Source organism: Stenella coeruleoalba (assembly GCF_951394435.1).
Source record: "Stenella coeruleoalba genome assembly, chromosome: 4".
Classification (NCBI taxonomy): Eukaryota; Metazoa; Chordata; class Mammalia; order Artiodactyla; family Delphinidae; genus Stenella; species Stenella coeruleoalba.
In genome coordinates this window covers 69864966-69887687 of record NC_137149.1, presented here as the reverse complement: position 1 = coordinate 69887687, position 22722 = coordinate 69864966, and the positions used below count along the sequence as shown (strand labels likewise).

General features: G+C 37.2%; 1 protein-coding gene across 4 annotated transcripts in view; it reads right to left on the bottom strand.

Annotated features, from left to right (window-relative positions):
* The window catches only part of GABRB1 (gamma-aminobutyric acid type A receptor subunit beta1), a 324119-nt gene that overhangs the window by 81267 nt on the left and 220130 nt on the right, over positions 1-22722 (bottom strand). For all 4 annotated transcript variants that reach the window (XM_079919127.1, XM_079919128.1, XM_079919126.1 and 1 more), the window contains one exon: positions 4815-4897. In XM_079919127.1, coding sequence (XP_079775253.1) covers positions 4815-4897 — 83 coding nt within the window. The remainder of the gene's footprint in view (positions 1-4814; positions 4898-22722) is intronic.

The following is a 22722-nucleotide window of genomic DNA, read 5'->3' as shown; positions in this document are numbered from 1 at the left end:
ATTTACTGTCAGGTACTAGGCTGGGTTTTAATTATTGTGTTGTGAACAAAACAATGATCCTTTCCTTCATGGAGTTTCTAATCCAGAGAGGGAAGAAACAATAAACACAGAAGCAAACAAACACTACTAAGTGCTATATGGGAAAGTAACAGAATTTTGAAAGAGAATACTGGGTGTTCACTAATTAAGGCTGGATTCTCAGGAAAGCCTTTTGTTGGAGGTGGCATCTTAAATGAGAACTGAAAGATGAGGAAAAGCCAAAAGAACCATCATGGGGAAAAGCATTTTAACCAAGGAACAATATGGTGAAGATAATGAGATAAAAGAAAGATCGGTCTGCAAGAAACAACCTGTGGTGCTGGAATTTAGTGCAGTAAGCAAGGGAAAGATGGTTTCAGATGAGAATGGAGATATTGAGGAAGTCACTCAGAAGCTTGTAAGTCAAATTAGGAAGTGTGGAGAATTTTCCTGGTGCAATGAGAAGTCTTTGAGTATTTTAAAGCACAGAATAATATGATCCAATTGCCCTCTTGCAAAGACGACTCTGGCTACTGGGTAGAAAATAAGTTGGAGGGAGTCAAGGGTAAAAATAAGAGGACCAATAGCAAGACTGCTACAATGATTCAGGCAAGAAGTCATGGTGGTTTGGAGAAGATTGGTGGCAGTGGGCTGGAGAGAAGTGAAGGGCTTTGCTAAATATATGGCAAGTAGAATGGATGGTACTTGACAATAGATCGGATGGGAGGAGGGTGAGGAAGAGGAAGAATCCTAGGATTCTGGCTGGATAGTGAGATTAAGGAAGCTGGAAAGGAAACTCACTTGTGAGGGAAAAATTGATAATAAGTTTTGAGAAAATTAAGTTTAAGATGCTTTTGAAACATCAAAGTAGATATGCCAAGAAAAGTGTGATGTACATCAATCTGGAGCTTTAAAGAGATCTGAGCTGGAGCTATACATCTGGAGATCATTGGAATAAAGATGTTATGTAAAGAGAGATCCTTCGTGAGCTTTCTGAGAACAGTGTCAGTGGACTTGGGAGATGGGTAGGCAGGGTCCAAATTACAGTGGGTTGAGGGGAAGTTGAGGCCACACACAGCAGATATATACCATTATCTCAAGTAGTTTTGAGAAAAAGGAAGTAGAGAGATTAGGAAAAGCTGAAGGGGAGGTGGGAGGGTAGAGTAGAGGTGTTTTGTGATGAGGGGGGTTTTCAGCTTGTTTTTAGGCTGTGAAAAAAGAGGTAGCAGAGAGGGAGAGGCTGAGGATTTGAAATATCAGGGGTGTAGGTGTATGTGAATTTGAGAAAATCAATTACCAGAGGAGGAAGAAGGGGGTCAGGGTCAGCTTATAAAAGGAAGAGGAGCACCCCTTCCTCTTAAATACAGGGGGCTAACTTAGAATGGTGAGGATATAAGGGCATTTAGAAGAAGATGGGTGAGACTGCTGAGAGATTTCAGAGCCGAAATGGATTCTATTTTTTGGGGGGGTGGGGGAGGTACTGAGAGGTGGCACTATCTGCTGACAGTGAGGGTAAGATTAGGGTTGAGATTTTCTTCAATAGTTGCTGCAGAAAATATACAGGAAGAGGCATTAGACTCCTTCATGATTGTTGTCCCAAAGCCTTTCTATATTTCCATGAGGCTTGTGGCTATCAAACCTTTATGTGATAGCTTTATTGATTTCAAATTCCAAATCCTCTTAATACTAAATTCCTTGATTGATTTTTTTCCATGTGCCATTAACTCAATTTATAGCATCCCAGGGCTATGAAGCTATTAATGTGCTCCAAGTTCAAGGAAATTTTCAATTTAATAAGGCTTTATGGCCTTCCTAATTTTACTAGATTAGATGACGTTAAAGAAAGGCAAAACATCTTTAATATTTCTCAAAGGACCTGACCAAGGAAAACATTTCCCCATCTTTGGGATTGTAATGGAAGAGAATACACACTAGTAAATTTTGCAAGGTAGGTAAAGTTTCTACTATATTGGTTACAAAAGTATGATTGGTTCAATCTTATATTGGTGAAATGTCTACTTTATCATTCCTTTTCCCCAACTGACACTAGAACCACTCATTTGTAATCACTTTGAAGTTCAGTTATGGTCTTCATAAAATGGCAATTCAGGGAGATCTGTTTCAGCAAATAATGTAACACATGTTTTTTCTTGAAGAGTTAAAAAATAGATGGATAACAGATTCAGTATTTATTAACACTTAGCAGCATATCGATTATGTACTTAGGCAGGAATAAGCAAAGCTCATTTGGACTCCATATAATTGCCATATATTACTTTGTCATTTGAAGTTATTACCCTTAAGATTTAAGATCTCTTTACATTGGTTTATCTATTGTTAAGAAGGGATACATCATAAGGAAAGTATTAGAGCTAAGCAATGTTGTCATTTGAGGCTTAAAATTTTTTTTTTTTGGTAACGTCAATGGAATCAGGACTACTTGATTTCCTGCATCCACAGACTACCCTTTATCCACAGTTGCAATCATTTGACCCTTGCCCTAAGAGCTAAATTCTGCTTCAACTTCTGGGATCGACTCTAACCTTTACTGGGGATAATTTTAGGAAATATAGACCAGTCCTTTGGTTGATTCAGCATCCTCAATCTAGCTGGGAGTTGTTCTGATTGGTGCTATACTTCTAATCATTGACGTTCTGCTTCCTTGCTCGGCAGTTGATTACAGGATTCTATTACAGAGAATATATTACCTGGGCTTGAATCCTCACTTTACCACTATCCTTGCCTTGTTGCCCTGGGTAAGTTATTTTACTTCTCTGAGCCTCAGATACATTATCTCTCAAATGTTGTTAGAAAGACTTCTGTTACAGAGGTGTTATATAATGCCTAGCTTTTGTCTGGCAAATAGAAGGCAGTTCCCTGTTTTTTCCCTTTCCCCCGAGTTCCTGTCTTCATATACTCCTCAATACACAAATTCTTGCAGGCCTGAGTTTCTGCTTTGCTTTAGGTAAACATCTTTAGGGACTAGAGTTCTGTGATCTACTGTTGGATCACTTTATGATGGTCACTGTCTGCCTACAGTCCTATATATTAACTGATCTTAGGGTCCCAGTTACCATGCCTCATCCATCTGCCCAGTTAACTGATTGCATCTTACTGAATTGCCTCAATGATTATCATATGACTGGGTCACTACTTATCGCCTGACACCATATCTTATGATGACTTTGGACTCTCTGATTGTTTTGGCACCCCTCATCCCTGCTCCGCAAAAGTTATGTTTAATTTTGCCTCATTTATAGTTTTGGTCATTGTATGATATGATAAATGGACCTAAAAGTCATCTATTTTCTAATATGAATAAAGAAAATTGCCTTTTAAAAGAAAAATGTAAACCTATAATAATAGGAAGACTCAATATGCATTATAAAATAAAATATGCATTTTGGGAGAAAATGTTGATAATTTTAGCACTTGTAATTTATGCACAGAATCAATTCAAGTACTCATCAAAATTCATTCTTCAAGTGAATGATGTAAACATAAGATCTTGGAATTTTGACAGACTGTCATATCCTTCCGGCATAAGCAAAGGTAAAAAATCACAATCGGTGGAAGAGAGGTCAAGGGTAAAAGGTAACTTATGTGAATGAGCATCCTTCTCTTTCCATGTCAGTTTCAAAAGCTAATGATTTACTTGCTTAGATGAAATTCTGTCTTATTTATAAAATATTGCTAGCCAGTAATAAATGACTGGGTTTATATTTCATTCCTATAGTTTGAATTTGGTTGTCATTGGCGTTTAAACCAAAAGTCACCATTAATACTTTCATATATTAATAACTTTCAGCCAACCTATTTATATAATATGAATTCCAGGTTCCAGTGGTACTAGATTAATGTCTAGGTCTGAATCTATATATCTACATAAGCATCTTTATCTATTTCTATGTCTGTATTCAGTAAAACTAGAAAATGAATGTAATTAATAATCAGACAATGGGGAATACATTTATTGTTTAATAATATTAGAGGATCACCTGGAATTTTCCCATTTTTCTTTACCATTTTGATGTTTAGATCTGGAAAGCATTTTAAATGATCTAACTATGTCTATTCTCACATTACATTAAATGGTATTGCAATGCTCTTAATTACCTATTGCACTTTCTGTACCCCTGAAAACCAGGAAATAGACTTGGCCTGGTATTCACAATAAATGGGATCAAATGTCTGCATATTGATGGTTGAGAAACAATGAAACCAAGATAATCAATCAGATTAAAACTTAGTGACTAAAATATTCTAATTGTTAAGAAAGCAATCAATGAAAAAACAGCTCAAGAGTACAAAGCTAAACCACAAGCCTCATGAATACCATCTATCATCTTGTTCTTCCCATGAAGAAAGACAATTGCACACAAGACTTTACCATAGTGTTTTTCTAAAAGACAACAATTTACAGTCCTTCAGGCAGACAGACATAGAGCCAAAAACAATCTCACAAAGTCTTTTCACATTGAATTATTTTTGCTCTCTTATTAACGTAGCTTGGGTATTGGAAGGTCTTAGGAGAAATTTGATTCTGAGGAGAAGGCATGAGTTTATAAATAGTCCAGCTAAAATAAGTGGACTTTCCTTAATGGTTCAAAAAGATAATTGCATTGAAATGAACCTTAATCCTCCAATACAGAGGAAAGTGTTACTGTGAACCCTTTGAAAAGTTGGCAGGGTAGTGTAGCTAAAAATATCCCGGTATCAATTACTCAGTACAAGGTGGAATTTAATTGGGTCAAGCAAACCTCCCTCTTTTTTGTTCCCCTGTCCAAGTAACTCACAACTTTCAATCTCCAGGGTGCAGTTTTGTTCATCCAGAGGGTATCTTCGTAGATCCATCATACACGCAGCTGTGGTTGTGATCCTGTCAGGGTGAGAGAGAGAAAGGACAACATCATAATGACGATGACTTTCATTTCCAGGCTTCCCAGCCCTGAATCATGCCTACCAGTTGGCATCAAAATTTTGTGATTAAAAATTCTGAAAGCAGGCAGATTGAATTTGAGTCTTTCTTTGCTGCTCACTAGCAGTGTGAGGTTGAGCTAGTTAATTTAGCTCCAGGAGTCTCAGTCCCCTTATCAATCAAAACACCGACTGCATAGAATGGCTGTGAGGATTAAAAGAGATAATATATGCAAAGCCCTGAGCCCAGTGCTTCATACTTAGTAAGTGTCTCACAAATAGTAGCTATTATTATAGCTATTATTATCCCAGACCCTTCCTTTATTTACTAGCCTCCTAGCAATGTCTTTGCCGGTATCTGCAGCAAGTCTGGCTTGAGGAGGAGGAGAACATCTATGTTATGTGTCAAAGTCCACCTTCCTCTCCTGCTACAACCTAATGATAAAACAACAAAAGCAACAACAACAGCAAAATTCATCCTTCATGGCTTTTGATGCCTTACACTCCCCACTATTAGGGAGATTTGTCAGATCCACCTCTGAGACCCTGGTCTACCAATATTCAGTAGATAGCATATAACCAATAAAGAAACATGATCCTAGGATCAGTGTTTCCACCATATTTACCAACTCCAGTTTAGCTTATGTATCTATGCAAACCCAAGGATCCTGACTCTAGATATCCTACCTGGGTTTCCACTATCCCTCCGTTTTCTCGTGCCTGGGCTGGTTTTCTGGACTGTGGTGTCTTAGAGTAACTTAAATTCATATGGCTCGTCCACTCATACAAACATTTGATATCACACTGGAATTGACAAAATACTTTTCTTAAAAAAACTATTTACATGGTCCCTGTTCACAAAGTAATGTATAATCACAATTAAAAAAATTCAAAATTCAAATTTAATAATAAGCTTCCTTTCTACCTTAAGCCCCAGGAGCTAAAACATTGGAAAATTTCCATACATACTCTGAATGCAAATAGAAGCCCAGTTATATCTTCTTATGGGTGAACTTTTTTTTTTTTTTGCGGTACGCGGGCCTCTCACTGCTGTGGCCTCCCCCGCCGCGGAGCACAGGCTCCGGACGCGCAGGCTCAGCGGCCATGGCTCACGGGTCCAGCCGCTCCGCGGCATGTGGGATCCTCCTGGACCGGGGCACGAACCCATGTCCGCTGCATCGGCAGGCAGACTCCAACCACCGCGCCACCAGGGAAGCCCGGGTGAACTTCTTAAGAAGACTACCGCATACCCTCTTCTGAACCTAGCTTGTTTTCATTGACGGTGCATCTTGGATTTGGTTCTATATTAGTAAATAATAAGCTATTTGTAAAAAAAAAAATTACTACAGAGTATTGAGTTGTATGGAAATGCCATAATTTATTTTCCTAATCACCCTATAGGGGGCATTTATGTTGTTTCATATCTTTTACTTTTACAAATAAAGATGCTCTGAATATACTGGTACACTCTACTATATCTGACTACGTTGACTGGTTATTTCTAGAAAGGGAATTGTTGATAGAAAAAAGGTATATGCATTTTAAATTTTGCCACATTGCTGTTCATAGAGGTTGAGCCAGTTTACACCCTCATCAACAGTGTATGTAAATTTGACAAAGTTCTTTTCATACCTTTGTTTTTTGAGGCTGTCAAGGAAAGTTGTTGTTTTGGTCATTTGTGTTAACCTGACAGGCACCTTCTTCCTAAAAACATTACTAGGAATAACCCTAGACCTTCCCAATTTCTCTTTGGCTTTCTTTATGAAAGATAAAAGTGAAGATTCTCTTTGAAGCCTTTCTTAGACAGGATGCTGGTCAATTAATCAGATTGATCTGAGCATTAAGCAAGAGCAAAAGGAATTTTAAAGTTTAATTAAAAAAATTTTTAAGTGTTTTACAAAAACTTTGAAGACTGGCTGCATTCCAGAATTTAGGACATAAAAGGATTACAATTCCACCACATTCTTTTTATGGTCTGCAAAGTGTTTCAAACATACTCAATGAGACAACACGATAAATATTTAAAAATGCTTAAAAACATCATCTCTCTACTATATTCTTTAATAGCTGCTTATGAATAAAAAAGTGTGAAGATGTGAATATTCTCTAGGAATTACTGAAGTGTGGCCATCCTTATGATCTTATGAAGTAGCTAATTCTTTTCAACCAGGGATAATTTTTACCAACAGGGGACATTTGACATCTGGAGACAGTTTTGATCGTCAGGCTGGGGGTGGAAGGTGGATACTGGGCATCTAGTGGGTGGAGGCCAGGGATGCTGCTAAACATACTACAGTGCCCGGGACAGCACCCAACAATTAAGAATTATCTGTTCCAAAATGTCAGTAGTGCTATGGTTGAAAAACACTGCTAAAATGGTGCTTTCAAATATTTTTCCTCTGCGGAAAACTGTAATAAAATGAAATCTTACAGAGAACCTCAACATATAAACACAAATGAAATAAGTGAAAGCCATATGTTGTCAATATAGATTTGCCATATAAGTTCAAATGTTGACATCCATTTTAATGAGCACACACATTTGAAAGCAGGAATTATGATGAGAATTATGGTCTTAAATCTCCCTCAGCACCAATTATTTTTGTGTTATATTTTATTTGTATGGTATTGAGAAAATCCTAACAAACATGGAAACACTTGCTTCTAAAATCTTACATGACCAGGCATGGGCTACCCTGAATTAGGGGGGAATATTACCCGTCTGCTTTGTAACTGCTGCTATTATCAATGGCACCTTTGCAGATGGTTCAGATACATTAATAGGTGGTTGGTCTCTAGTAGGTACTTAGCAGTGGATTAAAAGGAAGCTTTACTTGGATAAAGCTTCTGCATAAGCTAATGCTTACTCTGCATAAGCTAACCTGGCAGCACAAGTTAATATTATGATGGTCTTGAATGCATTAAAATGTGGCGTAGGCTCTAGGTCCAGCTACCTCGTCAGAAGGAGAAAAACAAATACCGTATGCTAACACATATATATGGAATCTAAAAAAAAAGGTTCTGAAGAACCTAGGGGCAGGACAGGAATAAAGACGCAGACATAGAGAATGGACTTGAGGACACGGGGAGGGGGAAGGGTAGGCTGGGATGAAGTGAGAGAGTGGCGTGGACATATATACACTACCAAATGTAAAATAGCTAGCTAGTGGGAAGCAGCCACATAGCACAGGGAGATCAGCTCAGTGCTTTGTGACCACCTAGAGGGGTGGGATAGGGAGGGTGGGAGGAGACGTAAGAGGGAGGAGATATGGCGATATACGTATGCATATAGCTGATTCACTTTGTTATAAAGCAGAAACTAACACACCATTGTAAAGCAATTATACCCCAATAAAGATGTTAAAAAAAAATGTGGCGGGCTTCCCTGGTGGTGCAGTGGTTGAGAGTCCGCCTGCCGATGCAGGGTACACGGGTTCGTGCCCCGGTCCGGGAGGATCCCACATGCCGCGGAGCGGCTGGGCCCATGAGCCATGGCCGCTGAGCCTGCGCGTCCGGAGCCTGTGCTCCGCAACGGGAGAGGCCACAACAGTGAGAGGCCCGCGTACCGAGAGTGGCATAGGACACATTACAGTGTACATGCTTATAGTTTAAAAATAATTACAATATTTAAAAATAAAATTGAAATAAGATATGTGTGGAACTGTTAAAGAGCTTTTGGGATACTTGATAACATCATTTGCGCTCCACTGGTCAGCTTTCCTCATTTAATTGACATCATTTTTAGACACATGTCATCTGGTTAGTTAACCACATCATATGAAAAGCAGGACATGCTGAATCACTGATTCACACAGTATAAGGCTCTGGAGTTTTTACAAAGCAATTTGAAAAGTCAACAAAACATTGTCTGTAAAATGAATAACGTGTCTCAGGTATTTGGGTACTACAGCTGTGAGTGGTGAAAAAACAGCTTTTGGAAAGCATAACTGAATTGACTGTTGCTATCTATCATGATCGATCTATTCGGCAATCAATAAATATTAGAAATTTAATTTATATCACCTTGGGAAACTGCACATCACAGCAGAAGCTTGCCCATGACCTGATGATTTTTCAACAATGATCGCCTGTGTGAATTCGCTTCTCCTGCCCCAAATCCCATTAAGATACCAAAGAGAGTTGAGTCATCACAACACAGAAAGAGAGGAAACTTGGAACTTGAGCTGCAGGAAGTGCCTGACTTTCTCTGTAGAGCACTGACATTAGTGAAACAACTTCCTTCTTGGGACCTATCTTTTCCAAATTTTGAATCCTCAAGAAGATTTCATTGGCTCAACTTGGATTAGGTGCTAACACTCCCCAACTTATTTATTAAGGGCTGGAAGGAAAGCTACACACATACAAATATGGTCACCAGAGACCTGAAAGGGTCTCTTATCTAAGAAGAGAGGGATCACTGAGACTCACTCAGACAGGGACCCCTCTACAAGTAGGTACTCATAAATTCATGATGTGGCCCATAGAAATTTATGCAACAGAATGTCAGTCTCTGCTAATTTAAGAGTTTGGCATTTCTAGATTTTGTAATATGTATGAGTGAGTTGAGTATCCTGAGCTCTTTGTGAGAAAAATCACTCAGCAAGAATTCCCAGGTGCATCAAGAAAAAGAGAGATGTCCCTGGGCAGAGTGCCGTCCAGCTCTTGTCTTCTGGGTGTGAAGCAACAGTGAACATCTCGAAGAATGACTGCTCTCTGTATTCCATTTGTTTGCCTTGCCTAATGCAATTGCTCAGCAGTGGTTAGTCACCTCTACAACTAATTAACACATCTTCATGGAAATGTTCTCACATCGTGGCTAAAGCAGCCTGATATTCAAAATCTTCTATGGAGTCAAAGGTGCCAAAGATCACAAAACTGGACAGGTTGAGGGCTTCAAGACTGAAGCATTTTTTTGAATTTTGTTTTTAACTGTTCACACTCAAGTCATTCATTCTCAGTGTGTGAAAATATGATTATTGGCTGATAGCAAATGAAAGTATAATAGAGTAGAACCGGCGAAAGGCAAAAGTGTTAACTGACTTTTTCTGAACTCAGACTTCTCAGAGGTACGGATTCATGACAGCGTAACAGTCATGTCTTCTTTCAAAGACATTTAGAATGACTTACATTATCATCCAATTTACTGACATTTTGAAGGCTAGGTCAGAACACTGTAATAGGCTGTTAGTTAGAAACTATGGTCCCACGATACTTTGGAATGAACGGAAATCATGTTGCTGTAGTATTTATGTATTAAGGTGTATGCTGCGTGGTCACTGACCCTGAGTCACCGTAATCACAACTCATGTGTATTTGATGTCTAAGGGTAGCATGACTCTCATTGCTGATAAGACACATCCAGGAAGCCCTGGCCCTTAAGTAGCTTAAAACCTAGCTACAAACACACACACACATACACACACATGCAAGCACGCACACATATATACATATGGAGTGTGCACTTTTGCAAATAAGAATGGGGACTTAAATGAATGAATTACGTACGTATGGTTGAGATTTTCCTATAATCTTCAATCTTATAGGGATGAGCTCTAATTTTTAATGTGATCTCTGTAGAGCATAGCTGTACAATTTAATAGAATCTATATAAAAGGAATATGAGAAAGGAGAGAGGAAAAAAGCCTGAAAATGCTATATCCTAATCACACTCCTAAAATTGGTGAGATTGATAGTGAGTAGCAGTATAAGATTGACATCAGTATCACTTTAAGTTTGTTTGAAGAATGTCCCATGGCTTCCTTTGGCCTCTAGGCTGTACCCTTAATCCATGTTAGAGTCATCACCCAAAGAAACCAATGAAAGATGAAGGATGGGTTAGCCTAAGTCATGACCAATGAGTACATAGATTTTTTTCCCTTAGCTAACACTTACGGAGTGGTGAAAAGAATATGTATTATCTTCGCAGTTGGCACCAAATTTTATTTTAGGTAAGCTACTATGTTTAGGAAAATACCTTAGTATTAGAAGGTGAAATCTTGAGAGCATGAGACATAAATGATAAAGAAACAAAAGGAGATAAACTGCTGTGAGATTTAAGAGGAATTAGGTGTGGGGAAGCAAAATGATGGAGTAGCAAAACTCTACTGGATTTTTACACTGCTCTTATAATAAAATTTTCTCTATTTACCTAAACCATGTTCTCTCCCCAGCAGCCCCACCCCAGTAAATCCTTATGCAAATGTTTTATTTTTATTCTTGTAAAGTGGCTGAATTCTATCTTGACAGCATTCATGGAACAGTAATCTATAAATTAAAACCAATTCAGCAAAACCTGAACTTCAAAGCCAGAGACGGCCAAATCATGAAGCCCTTTGGGAAGCCTCAGCAACCCTGGGGAAGGTGTTGGACTCCCACAAATAATGGGTTGTGTGTTTAAGCTACTCTTACCTAGATCTTAAGGGGCAGAGTGATCTTAGCTAATATTATGTTAGAATCCTATATGACGGGCACAGTGCTAAGCACCATATTTACTGTATTGGTTAACTATTGCTCTTGTAACAAGTTACCACAAATTTAGTGGCTTAAAGCAACACAAATTTATTCTCTTACTGTCCTGGAGGTCTGAAGTTCTAAAATCAAGGTTTCAGTAGGGCTGTGTTCCTTTTGGAGGCTCTACGGGAGAATCTATTTCCTTGTCTTTTCCAGCTTCTAGAGGCTGCTTTGCATTCCTCGGCTCATGCCCCCTTCCTCTATCTTTCTCCATCATTCCAATGTCTGCTTCTGTCCTCACATCTCCTCACCCTCTGACCCTCCTGCCTTCCTTGTATAAGAAGCCTTGTGATTACACTGGGCCCACCCCAGATAATCCAGGATAATCTCATTTCAAAATCCTGACATTAATCCCACCTGCACAGTCCCTGTTGACACCTAAGGAAACATATTTACAGGTCCTGAGAATTAAGACGTGGACATCTTTAGAGGGCCATTATTCTGACTACCATACATGCATTATTTAATTTATTACTTACAAAAGCTTTATTATGTTGATGCCATTTTTATGCCCATTTCAAAGATAAGGAAACTGACATCTGATGAGGCTAGAAAAAGTTTCCAAGTCTATATAGTCTGTAAATGAGGTTCAAATTCAGATATGCTAAACTCAGGAGCTAAGGTTTATTATCTTTCCAGTTATTATATTCAGGCCAGATAAATCTAAGCAGAGAACAACTGGTTCAGTAAAATTTCTCCCACAAGCAGTAGAACAGATTAAACAACCAAGAGTTGACCTGACTATAAGTTTTTGGTGTTCATTTAGTTATCAGTAATTTAGGACATCCTTTATCAACTCAAATTGAGTATAAACATGATAGAGGACTTATTAGGAATCAGGTAATGCTATAAGCATGGAGGTTACAACAGTTAAAAATATCCAACTGCACCTTCCTGCTGTCATAATTTTTGTTTTGTTTTGTTTTTTAGTACTGTCAGGTAGCAGAAGACAGAAGATAGAGCCATTGTCTACTGGTTTAAAGAAATAACCAGGGAGGATATGCTTATCTCTCATTTGGGACTACTAGCTTTGCCATTTTTCTAGAAACACAAATATCTGGCATTAGAGAAATGTTTACATTATCAAGAAAACATGACAATCACTCAGGAGGGAGAGAGTTCAATCTTACACTTATTTGACTGGTGTGTCTGGTTGGTTTTTGGATGCCTTAACTTAAGTTTGTTGTATTCCATGAACAGAGGTATTCTGCAGGTGGATACAGGGTAGAACAGGCAAGAAGAAAAGGGTTATTATATGCACATACAAGTTCAATGTTTAGTACATACTAGTCTCTCAATTAACTATAGCTATTATTATTTTTAAACTATATGCTTCTAAATACATACATACATGTAAGATTACTAATACAAGTGCATTGTAAGATTAATGCAGGGTCATAGTAAAATACCTGAAAAATACAGAAAATTATAGATAGAATAAATGATCCATAATCTCATCACCACAATCTGATTATTAACTTCCTTTCTTCAAAGTATATTGTTTAATAAAGTTGAAATTACATTGTATTTAACCATTTCGTTTGCTGCTCTTTGCTTGAACATTCCTCTGTTGGGTGACATCAGAAGGTACTCTTTGGTGATGCTTTAAAAAAAATCTACACTGAATAAATAGCATTCTTGTTGCTCCTCTTATATTTTTAGTTTTTGATTCTACTTTCTTTTCTCCCTCTGTTTTGTACTCTTTGTGCTGAATGTTAATGACACACTTCTCAGTGCAATCCCAAACCGTCATTTTCAGGTAATTAGCTACATACCAAATGTTGTGTAAATGGGCTTATTTTTATTCATTTCTGTTGGACGAGAGTGATTCATGAACCACTTTGTGAATATGAAAAGCTGTTCATAAATCAGAGCAGCCTGAGGAAGGGGAACAACAACCACAAAAAGTACTCACAGGGCAATAGTAATTAATAGACCCTTGCCAAGGACCCAGTGCTAATCTCAGTTATGTTTATGTCTCACTGAGTTCAAAATAGACTATTTTCCCCAAATTATATCACTATATTCATATATCTGTGGAGTATAAGAACATGTGTTCAATTTCTACCATGCTTAATGTTTCCTAGGAATAGTTAGCTGAGATATGTGTTAGGTGGCAGAAATACCAAGGCTACCCCTTCTAAATCAGAGCATCTTTATTATTATCTTGATCATCAGCAATTTCTGTAGTAGACAAACTGTGAGGAATTAAAATAATAATAAACCTGTAAACAAGCGAAACAAACAAGCGAAATTTCTATCACTTAGAAATGATAGTAAAAGTCAAATTCAAAGAAAACGTTTACTTCTGATGGAATGCCATGACTTGGTAAGGGCAGGATAGTTAAAAAAGAACTCAGAATTAGGAGACAAAGCAAAGATATGGATCTTCTTTCACAGCTATTCAATTTTTTTTTTTTTTTTTTTGGCTTAGTTGCAGAACTGCTCTGTTGCATTGCCACATGGTGAGTTCTCTCAGAATAAAGAGGTGACTCATTTACTGGGGGGTAATCAGAGTAATCTGGAAATGGTATTCCTGAAGGATTGAAATAAGATTCCAGAGTGACAGAGCGTTAAAATACTGCATTGTCTTAGGAGAATGGCTTTATGTAGGGAAACAAAAACAAAACAAAACAAAAAAAACCTAAACAAATACAAGTAAGGGAGTAGTATAAATTGCGCAAAATTTCCAGCTCCCCATAAGAATAAGAGCGGGGCTTGGGACATTACCCTTTTTCTTTTTAAACAAGTAACACATTAAAAAATATTCTGAAATTAGTGGGGAAATATTACTTCTAATATGACTACTAACAGCATTGTGGTATATTTATTTTCAACCCCCCTCCCCAGTGGCTGTGGGGTTTTTTGCATGCTTGTAACCATGTTTAGGGTTCTGTCTTCTTCCGTTTGAATCTTAATATATAATAATCAGGATTGCAAATCTTTCAGTGCGAAACAATATACTTTATCCTGGACATTTAAGTGGTTTTCAATTTTATTAGTTTAAATGAAAGCTAATAAACACTTACATGAATATATAGATTTTTCATGTTTTCGATTATTTATTTTTTTATAACACCTTTATTGGAGTATGATTGCTTTACAATGTTGTGTTAGCTTCTACTGTATAACAAAGTGGATCAGCTATATGCATACATATATCACCATATCCCCTACCTCTTGCGTCTCCCGCCCACCCTCCGTATCCCACCCCTTTAGGTGGTCACACAGCCCAGAGCTGATTTCCCTGTGCTGTGCGGCTGCTTCCCACTAGCTATGTATTTTAAATTTGGTAGTGTATATATGTCAATGTTACTCTCTCACTTCGTCCCAGCTTACCCCTCCCCCTCCCTGTGTCCTCAAGTCCATTCTCCGTGTCTGCGTCTTTATTCCTGCCCTACCCCTAGGTTTTCAGAACCATTTTTTTGTTTTTTTTAGATTCCATATATACGTGTTAGCATAGAGTATTGGTTTTTCTCTTTCTGACTTACTTCACTCTCTATGACAGACTCTAGGTCCTTCCACTTCACTACAAATAACTCAATTTCTTCTCTTTTTATGGCTGAGTAATATTCCATTGTAAATATGTGCCACATCTTCTTTATCTATTCATTGGTCGATGGACACTTAGGTTGCTTCCATATCCTGGCTATTGTAAATAGTGCGGTAATGAACACTGTGGTACATGACTCTTTATGAATTATGGTTTTCTCAGGGTATATGCCCAGTAGTGGGATTGCTGGGTCATATGGTAGTTCTATTTTTAGTTTTTTAAGGAACCTCCATGCTGTTCTCCATAGTGACAGTATCAATTTACATTCCCACCAACAGTGTAGGAGGGTTCCCTTTTCTCCACACTCTCTCCAGCGTTTATTCTTTGTAGATGTTTTGATGATGGCCATTCTGACCAGTGTGAGGTGATACCTCATTGTACTTTTGATTTGCATTTCTCGAATGATTAGTGATGTTGAGCATCCTTTCCTGTGTTTGTTGGGAATCTGTATATCTTCTTTAAAGAAATGTCTATTTAGGTCTTCTGCCCATTTTTGGATTGGGTTGTTTGTTTTTTTGATATTGAGCTGCATGAGCTGCTTGTATATTTTGGAGATTAATCCTTTGTCAGTTGCTTTGTTAGCAAATATTTTCTCCCGCTCTGAGGACTGTCTTTTCTTCTTGTATATGGTTTCTTTTGCTGTGCAAAAGCTTTTATGTTTCATTAAGTCCATTTTTGTTTATTTTTGTTTTTATTTCCATTTCTCTAGGAGGTGGGTCAAAAAGGATCTTGCTGTGATTTATGTCATAGAGTGTTCTGCCTATGTTTTCCTCTAGGAGCTTTATAGTGTCTGGTCTTACATTTAGGTATTTAATCCATTTTGATTTTATGTTTTTTGTGTTAGGGACTGTTCTAATTTCATCCTTTTACATGTAGCTGTCCAGTTTTCCCAGCACCACTTAATGAAGAGGCTGTCTTTTCTCCATTGCATATTCTTGCCTCCTTTATCAAAGATAATGTGACCATATGTGTGGGGTTTATCTCTGGGTTTTCTATCCTGTTCCATTGATCTATATTTCTGTTTTTGTACCAGTATCATACTGTCTTGATTACTGTTGCTTTGTAGTATAGTCTGTAGTCAGGGAGCCTGATTCTTCCAGCTCCGTTTTTCTTTCTCAACATTGCTTTGGCTATTTGGGGTCTTTTGTGTTTCCATACAAATTGTGAAATTTTTTGATCTAGTTCTGTGAGAAACGCCATTGGTAGTTTGATAGGGATTGCATTGAATCTGTAGATTGCTTTGGATACTATAGTCATTTTCACAATTTTCGTTCTTTCAGTCCAAGAACATAGTCTATCTCTCCATCTGTTGGTATCATCTTTAATTTCTTTCATCAGTGTCTTATAGTTTTCTGCATACAGGTTTTTTGTCTCCTTAGGTAGATTTATTCCTAGGTATTTTATTATTTTTGTTGCAATGGTAAATGGGAGTGTTTCCTCAATTTCTCTTTCAGATTTTTCATAATTCGTGTATAGGAATGCAAGAGATTTCTGTGCATTAATTTTGTATCCTGCTACTCTACCAAATTCACTGATTAGCTCTAATAGTTTTCTGGTAGTATGTTTAGGATTCTCTATGTATAGTATCATGTCATCTGCAAACAATGACAGCTTTACTTCTTTTCCGATTTGTATTCCTTTTATTTCTTTATCTTCTCTGATTGCTGTGGCTAAAACTTCCAAAACTATGTTGAATAATAGTGGTGAGAGTGGGCAACCTTGTCTTGTTCCTGATCTTAGTGGAAATGGTTTCAGTTTTTCACCATTGAGAACGATGTTGGCTGTGTGTTTGTCATATATGGCCTGTATTATGTTGAGGTAAGTTCCCTCTATGCCTACTTTCTGCAGGGTTTTAACATAAATGGGTGTTGAATTTTGTCAAAAGCTTTTTCTGCATCTATTGAGATGATCATATGGTTTTTATCCTTCAATTTGTTAATATGGTGTATTACATTAATTGATTTGCGTATATTTGAGAATCCTTGCATCCCTGGGATAAACCCCACTTGATCATGGTGTATGATCCTTTTAATGTGTTGTTGGATTCTGTTTGCTAGTAATTTGTTGAGGATTTTTGCATCTATGTACATCAGTGATATTGGTCTGTAGTTTTCTTTGTGACATCTTTGTCTGGTTTTGGTATCAGGGTGATGGTGACCCTGTAGAATGAGTTTGGGAGTGTTCCTCCCTCTGCTTCACTTTGGAAGAGTTTGAGAAGGATAGGTATTAGGTCTTCTCTAAATGTCTGATAGAATTCGCCTGTGAAGCCATTTGGTCCTGGGCTTTGGTTTGTTGGAAGATTTTTTTTTTTTTTTTTTTTTCAGACCAAAAGGTTTCCATTCTTTATTACTTGACTTCATGATGAACGAATACCAGTCAGTACAAAGACACCAGAGCAGAGCTAACTCCCTATATAGCCTCGTGTGGAGGTTCCTGGGCTGGGGTCTTAGTGTCTGTCCTTAGCCTCATTTCTCAAACCCCAGCAACCCTATGGCCCTGACTTCTCAAGAACTGACAACTGAGGCTCTTACACATGTAACACCTGATACAGTGCCAACTTAGAAAGATAGATTGTTCATTGATGAGGATTTGGTAACAGCAAAATCCATTAACGGTACAAACTCTGGAGCCATCTCGGCCTAGGTTCAAATCCCAATTCTGCCATTAATTAACTGTGGGATTATTTTTTTTTTTTAACATCTTTATTGGAGTATAATTGCTTTACAATGGTATGTTAGTTTCAGCTTCACAACAAAATGAATCAGTTATATATATACATATATTCCCATATCTCTTCCCGCTTGCATCTCCCTCCCTCCCACCCTCCCTATCCCACCCCTCCAGGCGGTCCCAAAGCACTGAGCTGATCTCCCTGTGCTATGCGGCTGCTTCCCACTAGCTAACTACCTTACGTTTGGTAGTGTATATATGTCCATGCCTCTTTATCGCTTTGTCACCGTTTACCCTTCCCCCTCCCCATAGCCTCAAGTCCATTCTCTAGTAAGTCTGTGTCTTTATTCCTGTTTCACCCCTAGGTTTTTCATGACATTTTTTTTTTTTAAATTCCATATATATGTGTTAGCATACGGTATTTGTCTCTCCCTTTCTGACTTACTTCACTCTGTATGACAGACTCTAGGTCTATCCACCTCATTACAAATAGCTCCATTTCGTCTCTTTTTATGGCTGAGTAATATTCCATTGTATATATGTGCCACATCTTCTTTATCCATTCATCCGATGATGGACACTTAGGTTGTTTCCATCTCTGGGCTATTGTAAATAGAGCTGCAATGAACATTTTGGTACATGACTCTTTTTGAATTATGGTTTTCTCAGGGTATATGCCCAGTAGTGGGATTGCTGGGTCATATGGTAGTTCTATTTGTAGCTTTTTAAGGAACCTCCATACTGTTCTCCACAGTGGCTGTATCAATTTACATTCCCACCAACAGTGTAAGACGGTTCCCTTTTCTCCACACCCTCTCCAGCATTTATTGTTTCTAGATTTTTTGATGATGGCCATTCTGACTGGTGTGAGATGATATCTCATTGTAGTTTTGATTTACATTTTTCTAATGATTAGTGATGTTGAGCATTCTTTCATGTGTTTGTTGGCACTCTGTATATCTTCTTTGGATAAATGTCTATTTAGGTCTTCTGCCCATTTTTGGATTGGGTTGTTTGTTTTTTTGTTATTAAGCTGCATGAGCTGCTTATAAGTTTTGGAGATTAATCCTTTGTCAGTTGCTTCATTTGCAAATATTTTCTCCCATTCTGAGGGTTGTCTTTTGGTCTTCTTTATGGTTTCCTTTGCTGCGCAAAAGCTTTTAAGTTTCATTAGGTCCCATTTGTTTACTTTTGCTTTTATTTCCATTTCTCTAGGAGGTGGGTCAAAAAGGACCTTGCTGTGATTTATGTCATAGAGTGTTCTGCCTATGTCTTCCTCTAAGAGTTTGATAGTTTCTGGCCTTACATTTAGGTCTTTAATCCATTTTGAGCTTATTTTTGTGTATGGTGTTAGGGAGTGATCTAATCTCATACTTTTACCTGTAGCTGTCCAGTTTTCCCAGCACCACTTATTGAAGAGGCTGTCCTTTCTCCACTGTACATTTCTGCCTCCTTTGTCAAAGATAAGGTGACCATATGTGCGTGGGTTTATCTCTGGGCTTTCTATCCTGTTCCATTGATCTATCTTTCTGTTTTTGTGCCAGTACCATACCGTCTTGATAACTGTAGCTTTGTAGTATAGTCTGAAGTCTGGGAGCCTGATTCCTCCAGTTCCTTCTTTTGTTCTCAAGATTGCTTTGGCTATTCGGGGTCTTTTGTGTTTCCATACAAATTGCAAAATTTTTTGTTCTAGTTCTGTGAAAAATGCCTGTTGGAAGATTTTTAATCAAAGTTTCAATTTCAGTGCTTGTGATTGGTCTGTTGATATTTTCTATTTCTTCCTGGTTCAGTCTCAGAAGGTTGTGCTTTTCTGGGAATTTGTCCATTTCTTCCAGGTTGTCCATTTTATTGGTGTATAATTGCTTGTAGTAATCTCTCATGATCCTTTGTATTTCTGCAGTGTCACTTGTTACTTCTCCTTTTTCATTTCTAATTCTGTTGATTTGAGTCTTCTCCCTTTTTTTCTCGATGAGTCTGGCTAATGGTTTATCAATTTGTTTTTCATCTCAGAACCAGCTTTTAGTTTTACTGATCTTTGCTATTGTTTCCTTCATTTCTTTTTCATTTATTTATGACGTCTTTCCTTCTGCTAACTTTGGGGGTTTTTTTATTGTTGTTGTTGTTCTTCTTTCTCTAATTGCTGTAGCTGTAAAGTTGGGTTGTTTATTTTAGATTTTTCTTGTTTCATGAGGTAGGATTGTGTTGGTATAAACTTCCCTCTTAGAATTGCTTTTGCTGCATCCCATAGGTTTTGGGTCATTGTGTTTTCATTCTCATTTGTTTCTAGATATTTTTTGATTTCCTCTTTGATTTCTTGGTTATTTAGTAGTGTATTGTTTAGCCTCCATGTATTTGTATATTTTTACAGTTTTTTTCCTGTAATTGATGTCTAGTCTCATAACGTTGTGGTGGGAAAAGTTATGTGATACGATTTCAATTTTGCTAAATTTACCAAGGCTTGATTTGTGACCCAAGATATGGTCTATCCTGGAGAATGTTCCATGAGCACCTGAGAAGAAAGTGTATTCCGTTGTTTTTGGATGGAATGTCCAACAAATATCAATTAAGTCCATCTTGTCTAATGTGTCATTTAAAGCTTGTGTTTCCTTATTTATTTTCATTGTGGATGATCTGTCCATTGGTGAAAGTGGGGTGTTGAAGTCCCCTACTATTGTTGTGTTACTGTCAATTTCCCCTTTTATGGCTGTTAGCATTTGCCTATGTATTGAGGTGCTCCTATGTTGGGTGCATAAATATTTACCATTGTTATATCTTCTTCTTGGATTGATTCCTTGATTATTATGTAGTATTCTTTTTGTCTCTGGTTTTAGTCTTTATTTTAAAGTCTATTTTGTTTGATATGAGAATTGCTACTCCAGCTTTCTTTTGATTTCCATTTGCATGGAATATCTTTTTCCATTCCCTCACTTTCAGTCTGTATGTGTCCCTAGGTCTGAAGAGGGTCTCTTGTAGACAGCATTTATTCAGGTCTTTTTTTGTATCCATTCAGCCAGTCTATGTGTTTTGGTTGGAGCATTTAATCTATTTACGTTTAAGGTAATTTTTTTTTTTTTTTTTTTTTTTTTTTTGCAGTACACGAGCCTCTCACTGTTGTGGCCTCTCCCATTGTGGAGCACAGCCTCCAGACGCGCAGGCTCAGCAGCCATGGCTCACGGGCCCAGCCCTCCGTGGCATGTGAGATCTTCCCTGACTGGGCACGAACCCATGTCCCCTGCATCGGCAGGCGGACTCTCAACCACTGCGCCACCATGGAAGCCCAAGGTAATTTTTGATATGTATGTTTCTTTACCATTTTCTTATTTGTAAGAGCTGTTTGTGTGTTTCTGATATCAACCCTTTGTCCGTTGCGTTCTATGCAAATATTTTCTCCCATTCTGAAGGTTGTTTTTTTGTTTTGTTGATGGTTTCCTTTGTTGTGCAATAGCTTTTAAGTTTGATCATGTCTCATTTGTTTATTTTTGCTTTTATTTCTTTTGCCTTGGGAGACTGATGTAAGAAAATCTTGCTACTATTTATGTCAGAGAATATTTTTCCTATGTTTTTTTCTAGGAGTTTTGCAGTGTCATGTCTTATACTTAGGTCTTTAAGGTATTTTTGGTTTATTTTTGTACATGGTGTGAGGTAATGTTCTAATTTCACTGATTTTCATGTAGCTGTCTAGCTTTCCCAGCACTAGTTGTGGAAGAGACTGTCTTTTCTCCATTGCATATTCTTGTGTCCTTTATTGTAGATTAATTGAGCGTAGGTGTCTGGGTTTATTTCTGGGCTCTGTATTCTGTTCCATTGATCTATACGTCTGTTTTTGTACCAACACCACACTGTTTTGTTTACTGTAGCTTTGTAGTATTGTCCGAAGTCTGGGAGGGTTCAGACTTTGTAGTAAAGTCTGAAGTCCAGCTTTTTTCTTTTTCTTTCAGGATTGCTTAGACTATTCTGGACCTTTTGTGGTTCTATCTATATTTTAGGATTGTTTGTTTTAGTTCTGTGAAAAATGTCATGGGTATTTTGATAGGGATTGCATTAAATCTGTAGATTGCTTTGGTTAGTGTGTCCATTTTAACAATATTAATTCTTCCAATCCAAGAGCATGTGATATCTTTCCATTTCTTCGAATCGTCTTCAATTTCTTTTACCAGTGTTTTATAATTTTCTGTGTATAGTTCTTTCACCTCCTTGGTTAATCTTATTCCTAGGTTGTTTTTTTTTTTTGATGTGATTTTAAACAGAATTGTTTTTTACTTTCTCTGTCTGATATCTCATTACTTATGTAAAGAAACACAACAGATTTTGGTATATTAATCTTATATCCTGCTACCTAGCTGAATTCATTTGTTAGTTCTAATAGATTTTAGTGTGGAGATTTTAGTGTTCTCTATATAGAGTATTAAAAGTCATACAAGTCTTTATGCTGTCTTATACTATATATGGCCAAAATACTTTCTTAAGGAATTGTACCAAATTATAATGCTAGAGAGTATCAATTTCCTTACACTGCAGCTCAAATGGATATTATACTGTTTTTGTTAATATATGAAAAATGGTACTTTTAAGTTGTTATTTTAGTTTTTAATTACTGGCACAGTAAAATATTTTTAATATATTTATTTATAAGTTGTATTCAGTACCATTCCTTCTTTAAAAACTGAAATCTCAAGTGGTGAATAAATTTATGATTAAAAGAAGACCAATAATAGAATTTTCTCAAATATCAGGCAGGAATTGTGTTCCAGTATAGATTAACTTCATTGCTATCTATTTTAGTTAATTAGATAAATAAATATATGTTAAATTTAATATCTTTGTTGACATGTATTTTCATGGTTTTACTGTTAAAATTTTTTGAGAGAATGTATAAATTATAGAAATAAATATCTAAAATAAAGCTATGTTGCTTTTTTGAATTCATAATGAACACCATCAAAATTAAGCTAACTGAGAGATATATTCTAAAAGGCAAAAATGGGAAACGGATTTTATATGTTTGCAGGTTAATTATGAAACATTCCAGATATTGCAATAATAACAAAATATGA